This window comes from Erpetoichthys calabaricus, chromosome 2 (assembly GCF_900747795.2).
Source record: "Erpetoichthys calabaricus chromosome 2, fErpCal1.3, whole genome shotgun sequence".
Classification (NCBI taxonomy): domain Eukaryota; kingdom Metazoa; phylum Chordata; class Cladistia; order Polypteriformes; family Polypteridae; genus Erpetoichthys; species Erpetoichthys calabaricus.
This window is the reverse complement of record NC_041395.2, coordinates 50,378,147-50,402,590: the sequence shown is the minus strand read 5'-3', so window position 1 is coordinate 50,402,590 and position 24,444 is coordinate 50,378,147. Positions and strand designations below refer to the sequence as shown.

At 42.9% G+C, this 24,444-nt stretch overlaps 1 protein-coding gene across 4 annotated transcripts in view; it reads left to right on the top strand.

Annotated features, from left to right (window-relative positions):
- The window catches only part of tub (TUB bipartite transcription factor), a 210,536-nt gene that overhangs the window by 151,506 nt on the left and 34,586 nt on the right, over positions 1–24,444 (top strand). For all 4 annotated transcript variants that reach the window (XM_051923713.1, XM_028793780.2, XM_028793779.2 and 1 more), the window contains one exon: positions 14,329–14,496. In XM_051923713.1, the coding sequence (XP_051779673.1) occupies positions 14,329–14,496 (168 nt within the window). The remainder of the gene's footprint in view (positions 1–14,328; positions 14,497–24,444) is intronic.

Sequence of the window (24,444 nt, the reverse complement as noted above, 5' to 3'; positions counted from 1 at the left end):
TGGCCTCAATAATTGTGAAATGAAAGAACTTCGGAAATACCAGGCCACTTCCTAGAGTTGGCTTTCTGGCCAAACTTAATAATTGGGCAAGAAATGCCTTGGTCGGGAAGGTGCTCAAGAACCCAGTGGTCACTTTGACAGAACTTCATAAGTCCTCTGCTGAGATAGGAGAACCTGTTGGATGGACAGCCATCTAAGGAGCAATCCATCAATCAGGCATGTATGGTATAGTCAAGTCAGGTTGGGGAGCATGCACTGGTACAGCGCATTGCCGCACCCACCACATGACGAAACAGCTCGGGATCCTGGTTGGCAACCCCCCAGGCAGACACACAGTCCAATCCCACCCTCCGGAAGTCTGCCTCAGCCAGGTGTTATGTGGGTGACCCCTTGGCCTGGTCCAGCCACTGAAGTCCCCAACAATGAGGATCTTACAAGCTGGATCATCCTCGTTAAACTGCGTCACGTGGCCGTAGTGCCGTAACTGATGCTCCCTCACAATGCAGGTAATGTGCCTCATTCGGGACTCCATGAGCAACCGCTCATTCAACACAAAGTCACACCAGCAGTACCCAAGGATTCTCCGAAGAGACACAGTACCAAAGGAGTCCAGCCTTTGTCTCAGGTCACTGGATAGCGTCCATGTCTCACAACCATATAGCAAGACAGGAAGTACCAGGATTCAAAGACTTGGACCTTCGTCCTTTTGCATAGATATGGGGAGTGCCACACACCCCTTTCCAGTGACCTCATGACCCCCCATGCTCTCCCAATCCGTCTACTGACTTCATAGGAAAAGTCAACAGAGACATGAATGTCAGTGCTAAGGTAAGTAAATTCTTTGACAAGATCGACACTCTCTCCTCAAACAGACACAATGATGATGACTGTTCCTAAAAGGCCATTAAAGGCCTAATTCTTGGTTTTTATCCAGGACCCCCAGATGGAAACCATACTTAAGTAAAAGTTTACCAAATGGCATTTAAATGTCTGTGAGAGCACAATGAAAAGGATTCTCTGCTCTGATGAGACAAAAATTGAAATTTTTGAGAACTCCAAGCACAATGTCTAGTGAAGACCAGACACTGTTCATCACCTGCCTAATACCATCCCTATGGTGAACAATGGTGGTGGCAGTATCATACTATGGGGGTGCTTCTTGGCGCTAGGGACAGGGAGACTGGTCAGGATTGAGGGAAGGAGAAGTGCAGCCAAATACAGACGTAAACCCCATAAAACATCTGTGGAGAGGCCTGAAGGTGGCAGTTTACAGACACACCATCCAATCTAATGTAGCATGAGAGGATCTGCCAGGTAGAATGGGATAAACTGCCCAAACCCAGGTGTGGAAAGCTTGTAGAGATTTACCCAAGAAGACCTAAAGCTGTAATTGCTGCACATGGGGCTTCTACAATGTACTGAATTAAGGGTCTAAATATTTATATTAATGAGAGATTCAAGTTTTTCGATTTTCAATAACTTTTCAAACCTTTCTGAAAACATATTTTACTTCAACATTATTTGCTATTTAGGGTAGATTGATGGGCCAAAATGGAAAACTTATCCATGTAAAATTAAAAATATAACAGAATGAAGTGTGCAAAAAGTGAAGGGGTCTGAATACTTTTGGAATCGACTGTAGTTAAAGAGTTTTGCTAGGTGAACAATTTCAGCAGTGTTCATTATATACTCAACTATGTCACAGGAGAATAAACCCTGGTGTAGCAAATCCCCACAACTGCCAGAATGCTCTATTATCTGTGGTGTTTTTTTTACAAAAAGAAGCCAAAAAAAGTTCTAAGTTAATCATAACATGAATTTACTGAGATTTAATTATTCATATATGTCAGGATGACACCACCTTTTGCCTGGTCAGTGTTATTCACACAAGTGTTTTCAGTTAACAGAGGGCAAGGGACCCAGATGTCACGTTGTATGTGTGTTAAAGAAAATGAGTCAGACAGCAGCAATGTCTGAATGCTGCATTTTTAAATTTTTTGCACAATATATTTATATCACAGACATATATTAGATAATATGCTGTAACAAGCTGTGGGTGCAGACCTTGGAGGAACATGCTCCTCAGGTGGCAGTGGACTATCTGATTGGGCAGGAATACCTGAAGAAGCCGGTTTAAAAGTAGCTTGTGGGGTGGTGCAGACACAGCACTTAGAAGACCACTTCAATTAGATGCTTCTCGGCTGGGATGTGTCTCTGCCAACGAGCCTCGAATTTGGACTGTGTAGTTCGGCTGACTCGCAAACCATATGATAGGGTGCCTCAAGAGGAGTTGTGGTATTGTATGAGGAAGTTGGGAGTGGCAGAGAAGTATGCAAGAGTTGTACATGATATGTACGAGGGAAGTGTGACAGTGGTGAGGTCTGCGGTAGGAATGATGGGTGCATTCAAGGTGGAGGTGGGATTACATCAGGGATCGGCTCTGAACCCTTTTTTAATTGCAATGGTGATGAACAGGTTGACAGATGAGATTAGACAGGAGTCCCCGTGGACTATGATGTTGGAGAGGTGGAGATATGCTCTAGAGAGGAGAGGAATGAAGGTCAGTAGGAACAAGACAGAATACATGTGTGTATATGAGAGGGAGGTCTGTGGAATGGTGAGGATGGAGGGAGTAGAGTTGGCGAAGGTGGATGAGTTTAAATACTTGGGATCAACAGTACAGAGTAATGGGGATTGTGGGAGAGAGGTGAAAAAGAGAGTGCAGGCAGGATGGAATGGGTGGAGAAGAGTGTCAGGAGTGATTTGTGACAGACGGGTATCAGCAAGAGTGAAAGGGAAGGTCTACAGGACAGTACTGAAACCAGCTATGTTATATGGGTTGGAGACGGTGACACTGACCAGACAGCAGGAGACAGAGCTGGAGGTGGCAGAGTTAAAGATGCTAAGACTTGCATTGGGTGTGATGAGGATGGATAGGATTAGAAATTAGTACATTAGAGGGTCAGCTCAGGTTGGAAGGTTGGGAGACATACTCAGAGAGGCGAGATTGCGTTGGTTTGGGCATGTGCACAGGAGAGATGCTAGGTATATTGGGAGAAGGATGCTAAGGATAGAGCTGCCAAGCAAGAGGAAAAGAGGAAGGCCTAAGAGAAGATTTATGGATTTGGTGACAGAGGACATGCAGGTGATGGGTGTAACAGAACAAGATGTAGAGGACTGGAAGATATGGAACAAGATGATCCGCTGTGGCGACCCCTAACGGGAGCAGCCATAGGAAGAAGAAGAAGAAGAAGAAGTTGGGCTGGCTCACAGAGAGCCAGGGTTATACGGATTGCCTCTGATCCCAGTGAGGCAGAGCTGGACAGCGTGCATAAATGAACAAAGGGACAAGCAGTTGGGAGCATGTGGCGCATCAGAATACCTGAGAGGTGGACGGATGCAGCACTGAAGATACCAGCGGTCCTTTTTAGGGTTAGCAACTTGCAAATTCCACTCCTCCATCTCTCACACCCCCAGGTTGTTACAGTACAATCAGTGTCTGGTGCTAGGTTATTTTGCATCCTAGGCCAAGCTTATTAGTGTGCCAACCGATTGTTCGGTAGCTAACCTGTGCGGCCGGGTTTTTTCCTCCCTTATAATCTGTGCCCTAGGCAAATGTCTATTTCGCCTTAATGGCGGCACTGGCCCTGAGTACAATGCTTTAGATGAGTAAAAACAGTGTAATTGTTTATAAAGAAGTTCAAAATTCAAAAAACCAGAGTGTAGCGGACCACATACCAGCATCACACATCATGAGGGTAAGCTGGCCCAACAATTTCCTGTTTTTCTTTGATGACGAGGAGTTCCCTTGTTTCAGAATCTTCTCAATTTCTAAGCTCTGACCTTTAAAAAATCTCGAGCAGGTTATAGACATTTTATACACTTGTGCCCACAAGTCTTATGACTGATTCATTGTCATCTGTATCATTCTACCTTATGTGCGGTTATGATTATATTTGACATGTTTAGGTTCATGGGAAATGTCATGCTTAGACAAGAGAAATTCCGAGGGATTTACAGTTCATCTTTTCCTGGGAGAGCTGCTTAATCAACTTTTCCTGCATTCTTGACACCATTTTGCTCACTGTCACCCATAAATTCCTAGTTTAGCGTACACATGGGAAAGGAGCCTTTGTCTTCATATTGATTGCATTACAAAGAACTCAATGAGCCAATGAGGGAAGACACAGGTGAACAGGTATACAGATGAAGGATGACTACAACTCCAAGAAATCAAGACAGCAACACACTAGTGAATTCTGAGGGAGAAATATATTCTCAACTCAATTCAACTGAACTTTTATTGTCATTTATCCACATAGATAGTACATGGTTGATCGAAATTTTGTTTTTTTACAGTCCACGGTGCATAGGATAAACAACCTGCATTTTAAAAACATCATAACATTACAAAAACCAGTGCAGCAGCACAATGTAACAAAACAAAAGACGCAGGACTATAAAGCACAAACAATGCTCAATATCCATAGTAAGGTGCAGAGTGTAAAGTTATGGTACATAATTGGGGAATGTAATAGGGATGTGGTACTGGGTGACATGTAGGAGTTGGGGGAAAGAAGAAGTTAATAGACCTGGCTATGCTGGTTCTAATGCTGTAATATCTTCTCCCTGATGGTAGGGGGTCAAACGGTATGTGTGACTGGTGAGAGACGTCTTTCACAATGGCGGAGGCTCTACACAGACGATGTGTTTGAAAAATGTCCTCATCAAGGAGAAGGAGACCCCTATGATCCTCTCAGCTGTCCTCACTACACACTGCAGAGTCTTGCGCTAATGGGCTTTACTCTTCCCAAACTACATAGTGATACAATTTGTCAGGACGCTCTCCACAGTTCCTCTGTAAAAGGTGGTAAGAATGGGTTGTGGCAAGCCAATTTGCTTCAGTCTCCACAGAAATGAAGGCTTTGTTGTGCCTTCTTGACAGCTGAGTCGGTATTGATAGTTCAGGATAGTAATGAAACACAGAGAAATCCACAGCAGCACATAGGGCAAGAAGCCATAAAATGAGGAGTAAGGCAGCATAACCCTTTGGTAGCTGACGAAAACGATAAAGCGACAGGAAACCTGTGGCAGATAAAGAAAAAGCTAGTATACCTGTAGTGTCCTCTCAGTAGCAAGGAGAAAGACCACAACCCTGGGAAAGATCTTTCACCGGAGACAGACATAAAGGCTATATCCCAGAACGGAAGGAGGGTACCCAGTCAGGGATACAGTGGACATGCTATCCCTTTTTGAAAGAGCGGAGATGAATCAGAGGTAAACAAATGTAAAACACAAAATAACTGATCACATAATTTGACCTAAGTGATCACTGGTGCAGCCAATTGGTTTTAGGCATCACATAATCAGTTAAATGGAGCTCACCTGTCTGAAGTCAAGGGGCTTTAGATGATTGTAGTATAAATGCACCTTATCTGGAAGATCCAACATGTGGTGAGTCAATGTGGCTGAACCTACACAATGAAGACAAAAAGAACACTCCAAGGAACTCCACGAAAAGGCGACTGAAAAGCACAAGTCAGGAGATGGAAACAAGAAGACATCCAAGTCAGTGAATATCTCTTGGAGTCCAGTTAAGTGGAGTCATTAAGAAGTGGAGAGTATGGCACAGCTTTAAATCTGCCTGTTGCCTGAGAGCTTCACCAGCTGCAGCTTTATGTGGAGAATGGCAAAGAAAATGCCACTGTTAAAAAAATAACGCTCATGACATTCAGGTAGAAGGCATATGGGAGACTGTAATCAGTTTTAATGAAGGTTCTGTGGCATGATGAGACCAAAACTGATGTTTTGTTCTTGTTTGAAATCTGCAAAAAGGCACCATCTCCACTGTGAAGCACAATACCGGCAGCATCATTTTGTGGAAATGGTTCTCTGCAGCAGGCTTTTGAAGGTGTAAAGGGGAATATTAATGCAACAAAATTCAGGGAACTCCTATAGGAAAACCTAATGTAGTCTGCAAGAAACCTGCACCTTGGGAGAAGATTTGTCTTCTAGTAAGACGCCACCAAGCATAAAGCCAAAGGTACACAGAAATGGCCTGAAAACTACAATGTCCTAGAGTGGTCAGAGTCCATAGTTCAGTCCATTTGAGAATTTGTGGCTGCACTCAATAAAGGCTGAAATAAAATAAATTTCCCCTTGGGATTAATAAAGTATCTATCTATCTATCTATCTATCTATCTATCTATCTATCTATCTATCTATCTATCTATCTATCTATCTATCTATCACTCACAATCCTCATGCAAACTTCAGCAAGTTTACAAAGAAGAATGGAGAAAAATGTCAGTGTCCAGATGTGCAAAGATGATAGAGACCTGTGTGCACGGACTCAAGGCTGTCATGGCTGCCAGAGGTGCACTGATTTGAATACTTATGCAATCAATTATTTTGTGTTTTATACTTGTAATTAACTGACATACACTTTAGGGAAATCTGTTTTCACTTTGACATTAAAGCATCTTTTTCTGTTGTATAGCAATAAAATGTGAAAACTCCTGAAGGGCAGATCTGGGCTAGGAGAATTTCAGACTGGAATTGAGATGCAAGTGCTGTCACTGAGGTGAAGAGTTCACTTCTAACCATAACTGAGAATCTTCAGGAGCAGGATTTCTGTGTGTTGCCGGGCCAGGGGCCATGTAATGGAGCACGTCTGGCTCCTTGCTCCTTCTTCCTGTTTTGGGAGCCTCTTGAACCCAACATCATTGATAACGCAACTGAATGAGATGACAGATGGTGACAAAATACTCCATGCAATGGGATGGTACAAAGTGCTTTTATTAAACAAAAAAAAAAAATAAAATCAAAACAGTTTGTGTCCAAAAGTGCAAAAATCAAGGTTCATGAATAATTCATAAAAATGATCCAAATGTGTAAAAAACAGGCTAAAAATGAAAATGAAAAACATCAGGCACTGGGTCACACTCCTACCACGTCTTCCAGCTCACCCATTACTTGTTCAGCTGGAGAGACATCAGTAGCCACGCTCCTCTCAATCTCGACCCCCATCTTGGCTGCCTCCATCTGCTTCTGCCAGACCGTTCGGGGTCTGTTGTCCTCTCGTCATCCTTCACGCCCACACAGTCTTCCCTCGGATCCCTGGAGAGGCCACCCCCTCAATTGCATCCACTCCTCAGCACAATCAGTGCTCACTCCATTGCGGGACCCCTGACCGCACTGCCTTCTCTCTTTCTCTAGTCGGCTGGCTTATCCTCTTTCTCTGCCCCAATGCCGCACACTCGCTCTACATGCCTTTCTCTTTCTTTTTCTCTTTCTCTGTTCCTTTTTTCCCTCTTTTGTTTCTTTCTCCTCACTTGTTCGTATGCTGGCCCTTACTTATACAGCTCTGTGGGTGCAGTGCCTCAATCATACAACACAAGAAGCCAAAGAAGCAATTGAGAACTATAGCAACTTCACGTGCAGGTGCGTCTCACCCCAATCACCTCATCAACTCCCCGTGGTTGTACAAGCACGACCACGAAGACTGACACGGTCAAATGGATTATTTATCAAAAACTGGCCATTCGTTCAGAGCCACAAGCCCATTATACCACAGGCCATTATAAAGTACAGTAGATGCAGGACCTACTGTTCCATGGCATCATATACTGTACAATTCATTTCAGGGTTACTTAGTGAGATCTGGGTGGTTATCAGTTTGAGAAGTCTTGTTGTTCCATTGGTGTCTTTTCTGGACTCCAACAGCCCCTTATCTCGTATGACCTTGCTGAGTGAGGTTAGATTAGGGAGCACACGTATCTGGTTGAGGATGCAGCTTTTATTGTGCTTCAGCACAGTGTGTATCAGGGACTTCATCAGAATGTACGTGAAATAGACTCCTTATTGAGTACTTATCACAGTTTATTAAGACCCCTTTTGAAGTCTGCATTCACTGATACCAGTGATTATTATAACATGAAATGAAAAAAAGCATATTAGTGATCTGAGGCAATAAAACATGAGTCTTAAGTATTTATCTCCACTGTTATATATTGTAAAATTGTGTAAGTAAGTGCATTAGGAGTGGAAATGGGATGAATTTCTGACCACAGAAATTAATAGAAGTCAGACAGAAGTTAACAAGTGTGCTTTTAAATAAGAGAATCTGGTGACGTGGGGCCTCATGTATAAATGGTGCGTACGCACAGAAATGTTGCGTAAGAACATTTCCACGTTCAAATTGCGATGAATAAAACCTAAATTTGGCATAAAGCCACGCACATTTCCACGGTAGCTCATACCCTGTCATACGCAAGTTCTCCGCTCGGTTTTGCAGACTAGCGGCACTCAGCGTCAAAGCAGTGCTACTGTTCCTGTGTGGTTTATCATTCTTTTTCAGATCCACGTCCCTGACGCGGCTTTATAAATACACTGAAATTAACTGCATATTGTTTATTAGTTTAATGCATCTGATTGTAATTAACCAGTAACAATATAATGGTCCATGGAATGGTCAAACTATTCCAAACACCATAACTGCTTTAACGTTGTTACTCTCACTGCACCTTCTTCTTCTTCTTTCAGCTGCTTCCATTAGTGGTTGCCACAGCACATTTCGGCTTTTGTGCTTACGTCATGTTATAGTGCGAACTCTACGCACGCTGTTATGCATGAGGCCCCTGGAATGTCAAATACGTAACTAAATTCGGTGACCAAAAGATCTGAATATCCTTTCTTCATCTTTTTTTTTTTTTAATAATTCAAAATTTTGATTTAAAGAATATAGTATAGGGCGGCACGGTGGCGCAGTGGGTAGCACTGCTGCCTCACAGTTAGGAGACCTGGGTTCGCATCCCGCGTCCTCCCTGCGTGGAGTTTGCATGCTCTCCCCATGTCTGCGTGGGTTTCCTCCGGGTACTTCGGTTTCCTCCCACAGTCCAAAGACATGCAGGTTAGGTGCATTGGCGATTCTAAATTGTCCCTAGTGTGTGCTTGGTGTGTGTGTGTGTGTGTGTGTGTGCCCTGCGGTGGGCTGGTGCCCTGCCCGGGGTTTGTTTCCTGCCTTGCCCCCTGTAGACCCCCGTGACCCTGTAGTTAGGATATAGTGGGTTTGATAATGGATGGATGGAATATAGTATAGCCATGTATAACCTTTTTCATTTTCTACATTTCTAATGTAATATTTGTGGATAACACTACCATTAATAAGCAAAATCAATATCTAAGGGTAATATTCATAGGCAAAATATCAATGTTTAAAAGCTTGTGGAAGTGTGATGAAAATACCATAATGGCCTACTGGTTAGCACTGCCCGCTCACAGCTCCACGGATCTAGGGTTTGATACTGTAGAAGGGTACAGCCCGGACACAGACAGGCAGACACGTTGCAGTCCATCACCACACGTTTATTAACACTACTCACTATTATATACAATGTCCAAGTGCACCGCCACCAAACACCCCCCACAGTCTCTCCACAATCCTGGCTTCTCTCCAAGCCGTCTCTTCACTGCACACACAGGGCCTCTCTTCGCCCACCTCCTTCTCCAACCTCGTCCTCCTCCTCACCCGACTTCGGCCTTGATTGTCGGGAGGCGGACCCTTTTATAGGCAGCTGATTGAGGGCCGCACCCGGCCACCTGCCACAATACTCAGATCCATCTTGGTGTATGTGGAACTGAAATGTTCACTCCTTGCTTTAGGATGCTTGTACTGTTTCTGTCCACATCCCTAAGACATGAAAGTTGGGATTGTTCATAACTCCTGAATTGGCTCAATAAAATTGTGAAATTCCTTTTTTTGTTTTAAAGTAGTATAGGAAATATGAATTCTGTTCCAGAATCATAAATGGATAACTACAATCTGCTTCACTAATATGTTTAACAACTGCATCTCTGTGCATATTCATTAATCTTTCATTCTTTTTCTGACACTTCCAGACAATGCATAAGATGAGTTAAGCACATCACAAAACGAAACATGTCAGGGTGCAAGTGTCAGTGACACTGTTTTCCTTAAAAGGAAGCTTGAATTGTTATTCCTCTTAAGCCCTCCTCCCTACCTCACCATCCTTCTATATGAGAGAGGGAGAGAGAGGTTGGGAGCATGCACTGATACGGCACATTGCTGCACCCACCACACAAGGAACCACCTCAGGATGCCAAATTAGGAAACAAGTGCAGTAGTGCAATGGGTGATTCTTCAGCACCACACTACAGTAGTTCAAATGGAGGAACAGTATGAGGTTTTTTACGGTGGCTAGAGGGCCAATCCCACCACCAACATTTGAGTTTTCCATGCAAGTTGGAGGACCTGCTTGCGGAGCTGGAAGCAGGTTAATGTGATACTCAGGACAAAGCAATCACAGGTTAAGGGCCTTAATCAAGGGTTCAATGAAGTGGAATCACTTCTGGCGTTTATGGGATTTGAACTTGCAACCTTCCTATTGCTGGTGTAGATTCTATTGCTGGTGTAGTCTTCTATATGAAGGCTCTTTATAAAGTCTGGTGGGTCATTGGCCTCATACTGCGGCCCATAATGCTAGTGTGTGAATTACTGTGAAGTTGCAAACAAAGCTTCACATCTGTCAGTTTGTACTAAAGAGGAGAAAGGAAGTATGGTGTAATTATTGTGGAACAAATGTGTTAAAACAGCTGACTCATTTATAGGCTCAAGTGTGCCTTACCAAAGTGTGTAAAACTGGTCAGACAGGAGAGGTGGATGCCGACTATTTAGGGCAGTAGTCAACTTCAACAACTAATGAGAAATAGGAAGAAGCTGGGGCCATCATTCTTACCAACAACTGCTAAGATGGCTAGGATTGCAACTCATTATACACTTGAGTTAATCAGTCATCTCTTGCTCATCTTCAGGTTGTCCAGGCTTCTAACAGACACACCAAGACATTGTCATATCACACCAATGTTAGCATCTCTTCACTGGATTCGTGTTCGCTACAGGACCGAGTGTAAAGTTTTACTGTTTGCATTCAAGACCCTGAACGGCTTAGCCCCGTTTTATCTTACTGACCTCTTACACCCTTAACTCTTCTTCTCAATCACTGAGGTCCTCTGTCCAGAAGTTACTGGTTATACCGAGATCTGGACTTAAGCTCAGAGGGGATCGTGTTTTTTGCAGTAGCTGCCCCTAAGCTTGGGAATAGTCTACTTTTTTATATTATATCAGCACCAACTTTGGTCACCCTTAAATCCCATCTAAAAGCCTATTTTTTGCCTTGGCTTTTTAATCTTGCATGAGACTGCTGGTTTTTAATTGATTTATTTATTTTGCTGTATTTATTTACTGTATCTGTATATTTATTGGTGTATTTATAGAAGCCTTACAGCAATTGGGTCAACCTCTATTGTTTCAAATGTGCTCTATAAATAAAGTTGACTTGACTTGACTCGACTAAAATTGCATTATAACATTTGTCTGTTTGCAGGTGATAATCTCATTTTGTTTCACCTCATTTTTTGAAACCATTTTTTCTAGTGAGTTTAGTTGTGGCAGCAGACCAAGCAGGTCAGCCCAGACGTCCCTGTCCTGAGTTACTGATTCCACCTCTTCCTGGGGAATTCCCAGCCATTCCCAAACCAGCTAAACTTTTGAATTTGTTTCTGTCTCTCAACTAAGATTTACATCTAACATTCTGGCTTTGGCTCTATTTGCTATTTTTGGTTTCTGACATTCTCACTTCAATTCTATACTGATGATTTTTGTCTCATGCCTTAGGCTGTGCTACTATATCTTGTCTGGTTTTGACCTTGGCTTGTTATTTATTACAATCTTCTAAATCCATCTTTATTCAAAACAACTACTGCTCTGTGTACAATCTGGATTACAAGGGCCCTCAGAAGCAGTTACTTTACAGCGTGAGCTAATAGAAGAATCTTCTATTCTCGGCCCCACAGAGACTGCATGTAAGTACTGCAAGCAGAGTCTGGGGAAGTTCTATATCCTCTTTTAACAGATTTAACCTAATCTCAGGATTTCAGGAACAACTTCTTTTCAAATGCAGGGAATAACTGGCATCCAAAAGTTGCCGCAAACCCCCATTTTCTTACAGTACTTCCCTCAAGATATCACAGTAAATGTTACAATAACGTTTCCATAGCCTGAATGGACATACACACTGCTCCTCCTGAATCCATGGTTCAGCTTTTGTTGGATATTCCTGTCCAGCACACCCACACTGCAAAAGGACACAGCCTCTTCCCTCTTTCAAATATGAGAATTATTACTTTCTCTATCCTTCCAGTCACTGGCCCTGTGCAACACTGATAAGACACTTTGACTGAAGAAGCCCAATAATGATACCCAGCATCTGGCCCATTTCTTCTTCACCGCTGAATTCTTTACATTGTGAAGTTTTACAACTACCTTGATGACCTCAACCATCTCACAAGTTGGCAGAGCAAAAAGCAAGAAAGAGTTCTTAAATGAGTTATTCATTTGATTAATTTTTTTCCTCTGTAAGTTTGTGCGCATGCTAGGGAGTATTTCAATAGAGTTTTTACATTACCATCTGAGACAAATCAAAGGCTACCATGAGTGTCTGGTCCTGTAGTCTTCTACATTCTGGGACAAATCAAGAGCATTAAAAACACAATATTAATCTTGTAGCATTTGATCTACAGCAGAATGTAACACAATTTGGATTGGATTAGATTGGATTTAGTTTATTGCCATTCAAACCATACAACAAGGAGTGCATAGCTGAATGAAATTGCATTTCTCAAGGCTCAATGTACGAACACTAACTTAGAGACAAGCGCATGTTATACAACAACAGATAGACTTAATAGAAAGCGTAAACAGACGGAATATACGTATAATCCGATAGACATATTGGTGAACAGTTGTAAAGAGTTCAAGTGGCGAAAAACATTAATATAACGAACAGACATAACAGTATTTAGGAGATTTCGAATATACTGTATGTTTTTAAACAGTCTGTTGTCACAGGAGGCTGGGGGTCAGACACAGCCGGGATGCCTGGAAGGACCAGGAGGTGGTTTATACGTCCCCTGGGCCACGAAGGGGCAACTGCCCTAGATGTTGAGGGGACCACAGGAAAGGAGCAAGGAGGCTCAAGCCCACTGGGGCCCATGGCCACCGCCAGGAGGCGCCCCGAGTGTCGTGGAGCCAGGGAGATCGACACTTCTGCCACACCTGGGAAGGTGGAGGAAGGACCTTCCAGGAACGCCCGGAGTGCTTCCGGGTGCCAGGGCAGCACTTCTGCCATACCAGGAAGTGCTGCCAGAAGAACATCATCAAGCACCTGGAGCACTTCTTGGTGGAAATAAAAGGGGCCGCCTCCCTACAATCAGGGAGCTAGAGCCGGGATCGGGAGCAGAACGAAGGATGAAGCTCCCATGAAGAGAGGAAAGGCGGCCCACGAACAGGGAGAGAAAGGCCCATGTGCAGGGTGATTGGTGCTGGGAGCACTGTGTGCTGTGTGGGTCTCTGCTTTAATAAGTGTGTGTTTTGTATAAAGAAGTGGTGTTTGTCTGGTGGTGTTCGGACCCGTGTCTCACACTGTGTATATGTGTTCAGGAGTTTAACAGTACCAACAGGTCAGCATGCTATTTGTTGTTAGTGGGAGTTGAGTAGTCTGATGGCCTGTGGGAAGAAACGCCTACTGAGTCTGGCAGTCTTGCACTATATACTGAAATAGCGGGGCAATAGTTTTAACAGTCCATCTCTGACTATCTTAGTAGCACTCCTAAGGCAGCAAGACAAGAACAGATCATGTACAGACGGGATGGTGGTTCCATTGATTTCTTCTGCTGTCTTTACCACTCTCTAGAGGGACTTCTGATTTGAAGCTGTGCAGCTGCCATACCAGACTGTGAGGCTGCTCTCTATAGCGCCTCTGTAGAATGTTGTGAGGACAGGAGTGGGGAGGTTTACTTTCCTCACCATCACAGAAATAGGAGCTGCTGTGCGTTCTTGACAAGGAAGGTGGTGTTTGTATTCCATGTCAGGTCATCCATGATGTGCACCCCTAGGACGTTGGTGCTTCCTTCTGACTCCACAGTGATGCTTTGGATTATGTCTGGAGTATGTGCCATGTGTTTCCTACTGAAGTCAACAATGATCTCCTTCGTCTTATTGATATTCAGTTAAAGTTCATATGCTTTTTCAACACAATAAATATTCATGAGTTTGATCACAGTCATCTTTTTTTGACTATATAATAATTATTAGCTTGCATATTCATTTGAATATTAGTTGGTTCATATCAAAATCCTTAGCTATTGTGCTGCGCTGTCCTTTTTGTTTGCAAACACATGTTAGACACACATTAGAATTACTTTAAAATTAATTTAATTACTAATAGCTTTTATTTTGTACTTTGTTAGGAATTGATGGTCCAGCTGCCTTCCAAGATGATATTCAGGACTTAGGAGGCCAGATACAAATTCTAACAGTGGGACAATCAAACACAGATGGTGGGAATAATGGAGAGCCAGTTGGTAACAGCCAGGAACAGTCAAAGCAAGACCTTCGTGTTACAATGCAAAAAAAAGGTCAGTAAGATGTTTTTAGAGACCAATTTGCTCTTCTTTTCTCTTATTATTTATTTTTCATTTTATCATATTTAAGAGAACAAAATCTGTAAAGTAACACACAATTTAGCCAATGGTACATGCAAACTGCACAGAAGAGCTGCAGAATTTAGTTAGAAAAGGAAATTGGACATGAATTGCAACCAAAGCAATTTTCAGGGGGTCTGACTGAGAAGTCAAAAAAATAAAAAAAACAAATGAGCAAGCCTCAAAATGTGTGATAAAAATTGAGAGGGCAGGGATTAAAAAACAATAAATACAAAAAAATAGAACTCTTCAATTGTTGTCATAACACAGAGCCAGAATCCGTTAACTAGAAATATTTCAAAACAACAAATGAATTAAAATTTTCCGATTTGGGTTGAATCCAACCAAATACAACCAGGAAGTTCACAGTGTATGCAATGTTTATAATCTTGACGCAGATATGTTATGCACCACACACTTGTGGCCCACCTTGCCGATGCGTACTCCTCAAAATGGTGGTGCTCATAAGAAAAACAAAATAGCATTGTGGGAGAACGCTACTTATTTTCAACATTACTAAAAATGCACCAAGCACCAAAATAGATGTGGCCAGATTCCTTGATACCTGAAACCCCAATAACAAGGTCTAATTGATAAAATCCAAGTAACTATGGTATATCTTTATTGTTTTTGCTGATTAATCTGTGGAAATCACTTTGAGTTGCATGTAAATGTATGATAAGTTGCTATATAAATAGTTATTACCATTATTAACTAATTTTTAGAAGTAAAGTAGAATTTAATTGAAAGAATCAAAAAAAAGACTTTGGTCATGACAACAGTCGCATGAGAAAAACATTGGTACCAATACCATTGTATTCCAAAAAAGAAAAAAAAATCTCTCTATTATAAAAAAAACCTGGAAAACAAAAGCAAGGCTACGATATGTGATCTTCTCGGAAGACATTTAAAAGACCCGCGAGACAAAAGAGACTTTCCACAGTGCGTCTCACGGGGACCATAAACATGAGACTTGGTGCCAAGAGATTGTCCCAGGGCCGTCTCGTGATGACGTAGAACATGAGATTCTTGAAAGACACACCCTACTTACAATCTGTCAAATAAGACAACGGGGCAGCAAAACATTCAGTCTTGTGAAGGATTTCAGCACATACAGATTCAGAGTCTCAGCGCATAGAAAGCGTATAAGAACAATACGTTATAAATGAAACGTCGATGAATAAGTGAAGAAGAAAGCAGCGTGGAGAAAAGAGACTCAAAAGCGCTGGAAAGAAAAAAGAAAAAATAATCTAGGTGCAAATTCAGAAAATAAGGCAAGTAATTATCAGCCTGTAAACAGTGGAATTGAAACAAAGCACGTTCAATCGGGCTCAGAATTAAAAGACAGAGTAAAAAGACAAAGTAGAACTTCATAAAGACGTTCACAACATTGGCACTATACACATGCTGAACAGATTATGAAAGCAGTGGAATTCGAAAGGCTCCAAAAACAAAAAAAAAGTATGCGCGGTTCAAATGAGGAGAAAGTTAAAGAATAAAAAAGTAGGAAAATTAGAAAGTCTAAAAAAAGAAAGTAAAGATCGCAGTAGTGCAAACAAACGGAAATTGATATTTGAAAAAGGGAAAATAATCACCATGGACCAGGTGTCATTGAAATAAAAGCAGGACAAAGCGAGGTCAGAGATAAAAGACAGAGTAGAAAACAAAGTAAAACGTCATAAAGAGGTTACAAAACAAAAGGGCCAAACACCAGCAGAGCAGGTTAGAGATAATTCAGGATAGGTTTCTCTGTTTGGAATTTCAGCACAGACAAAGTGATCTACGTACATCATCATCAGTTAATAATTTTTTTGCAAAGTAACCAATAAATGCATGTGATGTAAAACACATTTTTGAAATTCTCTGACTTAAACTTAAGCCTTCCAATATTTACATACTTCTGACATATCACCTATGTCCATATATTTGATCTCTATTCGCCTTTTAGTTATTTCTCTGAGTAATAATTTCTATTTTTTTGTGCTAATGCGATGTTTACTTTCTTTTTTTGACACTGTCATTATCTGACATCTCTACATTTCAAATTTTTTTTCTGACGATTTCAATAGTTTCTAGGAGCCCGAGCTCTAACAGCACGGGCTTACACAGCTAGTATAATACCTGTATAAGACATTACTTTCCATTAAGTTGCGAGTTGTGGATCAGACCCTTCTAATTAAGCAAAATTAGTCTTTGTGCACAGAAAGTAGTACAGGATACTACAGATAATGGTGTTTTTAACATTTTATATATCTTCATATTAACAATTCTCAGAAACTCCCTTTCAAGAGACCTTATATTTTTCATTGATTACAGGGTCACTGAACTTGAGCAGGAGGTAGCTAGCCTAGCATTGTAATGGAGAATCATGGGAACTTGCTTTAGAGAGTGAGAGAGAATATCTGAGGTTGTAAGCAGGAATGAGATGGCCCACTGAGCTCATCTCTAAATCTGCCCCCCAAAAAGGGGAGTAGTGATATTAGGACACATCAGTATGGAGTATGTGAGTCGGCTTCTGCTCAGAGATTTGGTGGATCCATTTGTCATTGTCCCCAGAGGAGCACAAGATGGATTAGGGCAAGCTACCATTTCTCAAAAACAAATTTAAAGTGCGAGGTTAATAGCTCTTTGAATTTCTCTGAAGTTCCACCACCCCACCCTTACTCTGGGTATATTTTAGGAAACCAGAAAGCTTAATCCATGGCCTAAATGTTGGTGTTGAACAGAAAGCACAGGGGGCATTGAAGGTCCTTTCAAAATACATGGTGCCTGTACCACCTGGACGGGTTCCACATGAATGAAAGGGATCTGAATATATTGTGAAGGTGTACAGTGAGGTTAGTTGGGAACTGTTTAGATTTAGGATTTTGGACAGGCCAGGTTAGAAATTCATCTAGTAAAAATATGAAACACAAATTTGAAATTATTAGCATACAGAGAATATGCCAAAATAAAATTGGCAATGAGATAAAAGTTGCTTGTTTTAGTACTAGAAGATTTAGAAATATAACAAGAAGGCTTATTTATAAGTGCACATAAGTGCCAGGATACAGCAGTACTAGAAACCTAGATAGGCATGAATACTGCATAATAAAAATGTGATTTTAAAAAAGGTGTGGGGAGTAGGCATTTAAGCAGAAGAGAATTTAAATGTTTGCTATAAATGGACAACAAACCATTTTTCATATTTCGATATGAAAAGAAAAGCATCAAGGATATGGGCACAACTTTGGGAATTTTATATGCTCTTCTAGCACTGATATAAATCTCCATATACAACTCTTTTATAAAATCAGAAAAGGAAGCTTACAGGGCAGTACTGTAGAAATGAGGGTCTGTAATTACAAAGTATTAACTTGGAAACCCTACAAAGTCAGTTGTTTTAACACAGTATGTTAAAGCACCAGTAAATAGACAGAGGAAAGCAGTAAAGACAATAGCCACCTCTATGTGTCTGTCTGTGTTTCCGTCAGGTTGGTATGTCTCTGTCATTCCAAAAGATGGTGCATCACAAATATTAACACTGCTTTTATGAATTCCTTACTAAAAGGCATACCACACAGACATGCGCATTGCATGGTGCACTGCAAACATTAATTCTGAATTCTACATTAAATACTTAGATTTCAACCTGTCTTACGGTGGGAAGCATGGCTAATTCTGTTATAATCACAATGCCGTTCTTCTACTCTAGTGACCATATCAATCAATGTGTCGAAAAAATAAATAAAACAACAAAAAAATCATTTCCCAGATCTTAGCCCTTGCTGTCTCATGGATCTAGCCTCCAGGTTTCAAATCATCCACCCACTTGCTGTCTAGTGTATGTGGACTTTACACATTCTCATCTTGTGTGCGTGGGTTTTCCTTCAGGTACTCTGGTTTTCTTCCTTCATTCCAAAGACATGCAAGCAGAAGTAATTGCTGATATAAACTGGCCTTCAGTCTGTGTGGGTGTGCGTATGAATAGGCCCGGCAGTGAAGTGAGTGAAGTGCATTGATTCCAGTATTAAGTTAAATACTGCGGAGATCCCTATGACCTTCAATGGAATAAGCAAGTTTGAAATTATTACTTTATGTTATTTATCATATTTACCAATTCTTGATAATGTGTTGCAGTTTATATTGAGATCTCCTAGTTTATATTTACTATATAAAAGTGACCCACTGTAGTTACAACACCTTCATACCAACATCAAAGTGATTTAGAGACTCATAACTTACATGGTCTACAGCACATCTCTCAAATTGTTACATTCATATTCCAATTAAAGTTTTTTTTTCCAATACATAAATGGTTGAATGATCATGTTTTTTATACTGATATATATATAGTGAAAAGACACAAACACAAAGAAAAAGATTTGGGGATCAATCCTGTATATTGTAAATTTCAGGATACAGTAGGTACTCAGGACTGAGCCGATACTTAGGCAAATATTGACTGAGAGTGAGTGCTGATTGATTTTATAGTGGGATGGCAGGAAAGAGTGTGCTTGCAGGAAAGAAGTGGGATGAGGTCATTAGTAAGGGCTGGAAGTGAGGTATGTGGAGAGAGAAGAAGAGGCATTAGTGCATCCCCCTTCTCTGGCTTGTCATTACCTCAGTTATATATATATATATATATATATATATATATATATATATATATATATATATATATATATATATATATATATATATATATATTGTGGGACATAGCCCAGACCCAGGCAGACAGGCATCTTTTAAAAGTCCAAACACGTTTATTTACAGTTAATTAAGTGCACAAACCCAGTGCCGCAGCACCAATCACCCCAACAGTCCAGGCCAAAGCTACAGTATGCCTTCAGACCGCCTCCTTCTCTCTTCTCTCAGACCTTGTCCTCTTCCACCCGACTCCAGCCTCAAATGAAGGGAGGCGGCCCCTTTTATCCATACCCAGGTGTGCACCGGCAATCTTCCACCGACATGCCCCAGTGTGGCGGAAGTGCTGGATGTCTCACCGGAAGCACTCCTGATGTTCCCATTCTTCTTCCCCCCAGCACTTCCTGGTGTGGCGGAAGTGCTGGGGTCCAGGGTCCTCCAGGTATGGGGACGCCCCCTGGCGGTGACCACAGGCCCCTACAGGGTTGAGCTTCCAAGCCCTGGCCCCCAATATAACCAGGGCGGTCACCCCCTCGTGGTCTGAAGGAGGGATGAGCCCTCCTCCTGTCTTCCTGGGCGTCCCGGCTGTGTACCACCCCCAGCCGCGTGCCACAATATATATATATATATATATATATATATATATATATATATATATATATATATATATATATATATATACACATATATATATATATATATATATACACATATATATATATATATATATATATACACATATATACATATATACACAATGTTTGATCAAAAAAATTATTACAGTGCAAGCCACATTGCCATTAATCCCCTTCAAAATACTCCCCCTCGCTTCGAACACACATATCCCATCATTCTTGCCTCTTTCTGAAGCAGTTCTACAAGTTCTCTTTCGTGAGTGTCTTTAGTTGCACTGTCGTAGCTGCCTCAATTACCTGAATCGATTCAAAACATTTAGCTTTCATGGTCATTTTGACTTTGGGGAAGAGCCAGAAGTCACATGGTGCCAAATCCGGCAAATAAGGTGGATGAGGACACATTGTAATGTTTTCATTTGACAGTAATCCCTCACCCCCTCCTTTAACCGCCACCGTATCGTGGTGGAGGGGTTTGCATGTCCCAATGATCCTAGGAGCTCTGTTGTCCGGGGCTTTATGCCCCTGGTAGGGCCATCCAAGGCAAACTGGTCCTAGGTGAGGGATGAGACAAAGAGCGGTTAAACAAACCTCCTATGATGGAAAACAATTTTGGACGGCGTTTTCCCTTGCCCGGACGCGGGTCACCGGGGCCCCACTCTGGAGCCAGGCCTGGAGGTGGGGCTCGATGGCGAGCGCCTGGTGGCCGGGCCTGCACCCATGGGGCTCGGCCGGGCACAGCCCAAAGAGGCAACGTGGGTCCCCCTTCCCATGGGCTCACCACCTATGGGAGGGGCCAAGGAGGTCGGGTGCAGTGTGAGTTGGGTGGTGGCCGAAGGCGGGGACCTTGGCGGTCCGATCCTCGGCTACAGAAGCTGGCTCTTGGGACGTGGAATGTCACCTCTCTGAAGGGGAAGGAGCCTGAGCTAGTGCGCGAAGTTGAGAGGTTCCGGCTAGATATAGTCGGACTCACCTCGACGCACAGCTTGGACTCTGGAACCAATCTCCTTGAGAGGGGCTGGACTCTGTACCACTCTGGAGTTGCCCCCGGTGAGAGGCGCCGAGCAGGTGTGGGTATACTTATTGCCCCCCGACTTGGAGCCTGTACATTGGGGTTTACCCCAGTGGACGAGATGGTAGCCTCCCTTCGCCTTCGGGTGGGGGGATGGGTCCTAACTGTTGTTTGTGCGTATGCACCAAACAGCAGTTCGGAGTACCCACCCTTTTTGGAGTCCCTGGAGGGGGTGCTAGAGGGCATACCTTCTGGGGACTCCCTCGTTCTTCTGGGAGACTTCAATGCTCACGTGGGCAATGACAGTGAGACCTGGAAGGGCGTGATTGGGAGGAATGGCCCCCCCGATCTGAACCCGAGCGGTGTTTTGTTATTGGACTTCTGTGCTCGTCACGGATTGTCCATAACGAACACCATGTTCAAGCATAGGGGTGTTCATATGTGCACTTGGCACCAGGACACCCTAGGCCTCAGTTCGATGATCGACTTTGTGGTCGTGTCGTCGGACTTGCGGCCACATGTCTTGGACACTCGGGTGAAGAGAGGGGCGGAGCTGTCAACTGATCACCACCTGGTGGTGAGTTGGCTTCGATGGTGGGGGAGGATGCCGGTCAGGCGTGGTAGGCCCAAACGTGTTGTGAGGGTCTGCTGGGAACATCTGGCAGAGCCCCCTGTCAGAAGTAGCTTCAACTCCCACCTCCGGCAGAACTTCGACCACATCCCAAGGGAGGTGGGGGACATTGAGTCCGAATGGGCCATGTTCCGTGCCTCTATTGTTGAGGCAGCTGACCGGAGCTGTGGCCGTAAGGTGGTCGGTGCCTGTCGTGGCAGCAATCCCCGAACCCGTTGGTGGACACCGGCGGTGAAGGATGCCGTCAAGCTGAAGAAGGAGTCCTACAGGACCCTTTTGTCCTGTGGGACCCTGGAGGCAGCTGATAGGTACCGGCAGGCCAAGCGGAATGCGGCTTTAGTGGTTGCTGAGGCAAAAACTCGGGCGTGGGAGGAGTTTGGGGAGGCCATGGAGAACGACTTTCGGACGGCTTCGAGGAGATTCTGGTCCACCATCCGGCGTCTCAGGAAGGGGAAGCAGTGCAGTGTCAACACTGTATATGGTGGGGATGGTGCGCTGCTGACCTCGACTCGGGACGTTGTGGGTCGGTGGGGGGAGTACTTCGAAGACCTCCTCAATCCCATTAACATGCCTTCCAATGAGGAAGCAGAGCCTGGGGACTCAGAGGTGGGCTCCCCCATCTCTGGGACTGAGGTCACTGAGGTGGTCAAGAAACTCCTTGGTGGCAGGGCCCCAGGGGTGGATGAGATACGCCCGGAGTTCCTCAAGGCTCTGGATGTTGTAGGACTGTCTTGGTTGACACGCCTCTGCAACATCGCATGGACATCAGGGACAGTGCCTCTGGATTGGCAGACCGGGTTGGTAGTCCCCCTCTTTAAGAAGGGGGATCGGAGGGTGTGTTCCAACTACAGAGGGATCACACTCCTCAGCCTCCCTGGAAAAGTCTATTCAGGGGTCCTGGGGCCTCATGTATAAACGGTGCGTACGCACAGAAATGTTGCGTACGAACCTTTCCACGCTCAAATCGCGATGTATAAAACCTAAACTTGGCGTAAAGCCACGCACATTTCCACGGTAACTCATACCTTGGCGTACGCAATTTATCCGCCCGGTTTTGCAGACTGGTGGCACCCAGTGTCAAAGCAGTGCTACTGTTCCTGTGTGGTTACCCTTTCTTAGATCCACATCCACGGCGGCGGCTTTATCAAATACACTGAAATTAACCGCATATCGTTCATAAATTTAATGCATCTGATTGTAATTAACCTGTAACAATATAATGGTCCACAGAATGGTCAAACTACTGTTCCTGTGTGCTCATCCTTTCTTTCTTAGCTCCACATTCCTGACGCGGCTTTATAAATACACTGAAATTAACTGCATATTGTTTATTAGTGTAATACATCTGATTGTAATTAAGCTGCTGCAATATAATGGGCCAGGTAATAGCCATAGTATTCCAAATACCAGAACTGCTTTAGCGTTGTTACGCTCACTGCATCTTGTTCTTCTTTTTGCTGTTCCCGTTAAGGGTTGCCACTGCGGATCATTTTTTTCCATATTACTCTCACTGCACTACTCGGAGTGTTTATATCACTGTATCTGAGTGTGAATCACAGCAGCAGATGATCGGAAAGAGAATTATCGGTATACAGTTTCAAGTACACACTACCTCAGCCACAGCAAATGCGTCAAAGCCTTTCCTGTACGGACCTCGCGTTTCAGAAACAGTTTCATCCCACGAACTATAAACGCACTCAATCACCTCACTGTAAACTTGCACTACAGTTATAATATTGCACAACCTGCGCTACTTTATAAAGCGCGTATGATGACAATATCATTTTTAAGATGAAATGCAGCAAAACATGTTGCTTATAGTATACAGATAAAACTTTAACTTCATTTAAATAATCTGTATTGCTAATAATTAAACATGTGAGGACACGGTGCCGCAGCGCTAGCTAGTTCACGGATAGCTCCTGCCTTGCGCTGTATTCTTGCTGGTGCTGACGCGACACTGGAAGGATAGACGAATAGAATAATTAAACATGTACTACGAAGATATTTCAATGTTCCTTAAAAGTTTTGAAGAATCGGCGTTCTAAGCTTACAAATGGCTTCACGTCTATTACAGAGCTGATTGTGTGGCGATTGGAGAAAGAAAAGTATGGACAGGAATTGGAGGTTAGTACGTTTGAAAGAGACAGTACTTCTGTAATAAATTATTTCATCGAAGGTCACACATGGTGCAACAAGCCTCTTGCGTGAGATATGAACAATCACTGCGCCACCGTGTTCCCATGTTTAATAACATGCTTTCATTCCTATCATCATGAAAATGATATCACGTATACATCTCAGTATTTTAATTATTCAGAGAGCTGTAATATCTCGAATGTAATGCATTCTGTGTCCTGTCGGAGAAAGAGAAAGAACGGAAGCACGTAGTGATTCACACACATAGAGCACATAGAAGATCAAACACAGAAAAAAGCATTTAACATGCTACTTGAGAAACTAGTAAAATAAACGATTTTAAGAAATTTCGAGATTAAAGTTGACATTTCGTGCTTTTTTCCCCACTGTGTGCCTATGTTTTTTGTTTGTACCCTAATACGCTTTCATATGACACTTAGACGGTGGGCTACAACTCGCCTTTTCACAGCGACTTTGATATGTGATTTCGGGCACTGTGCGACTTTGTGAATTTGATCTTTCGAGTTTTTCCGACACTGTCACTCGATCAACTTTCTTTTGTTGATTATACCACTGTTTAAACCAACAAATAGTACGTTTTTCCTTTGCCTCCACTTGGTATTCGCTGAAATTCTTATATTTTCCCCTGTGCTTTTCCCATTGTTTTTTCACAGAAGGCTATTTATATTGATTTGCATATTCAAAGAGGCGTAATTCTGGGAGGAGTTGGGGCGGGACAGAAGGCGCGTGCACGTGCGTTACTTTTCACGCAAATCGGGATTTATGTAGTGGAAGAACGTGAAAGTATGCGTGCGCACAGATTCCTGCATCTGGATTTTTCT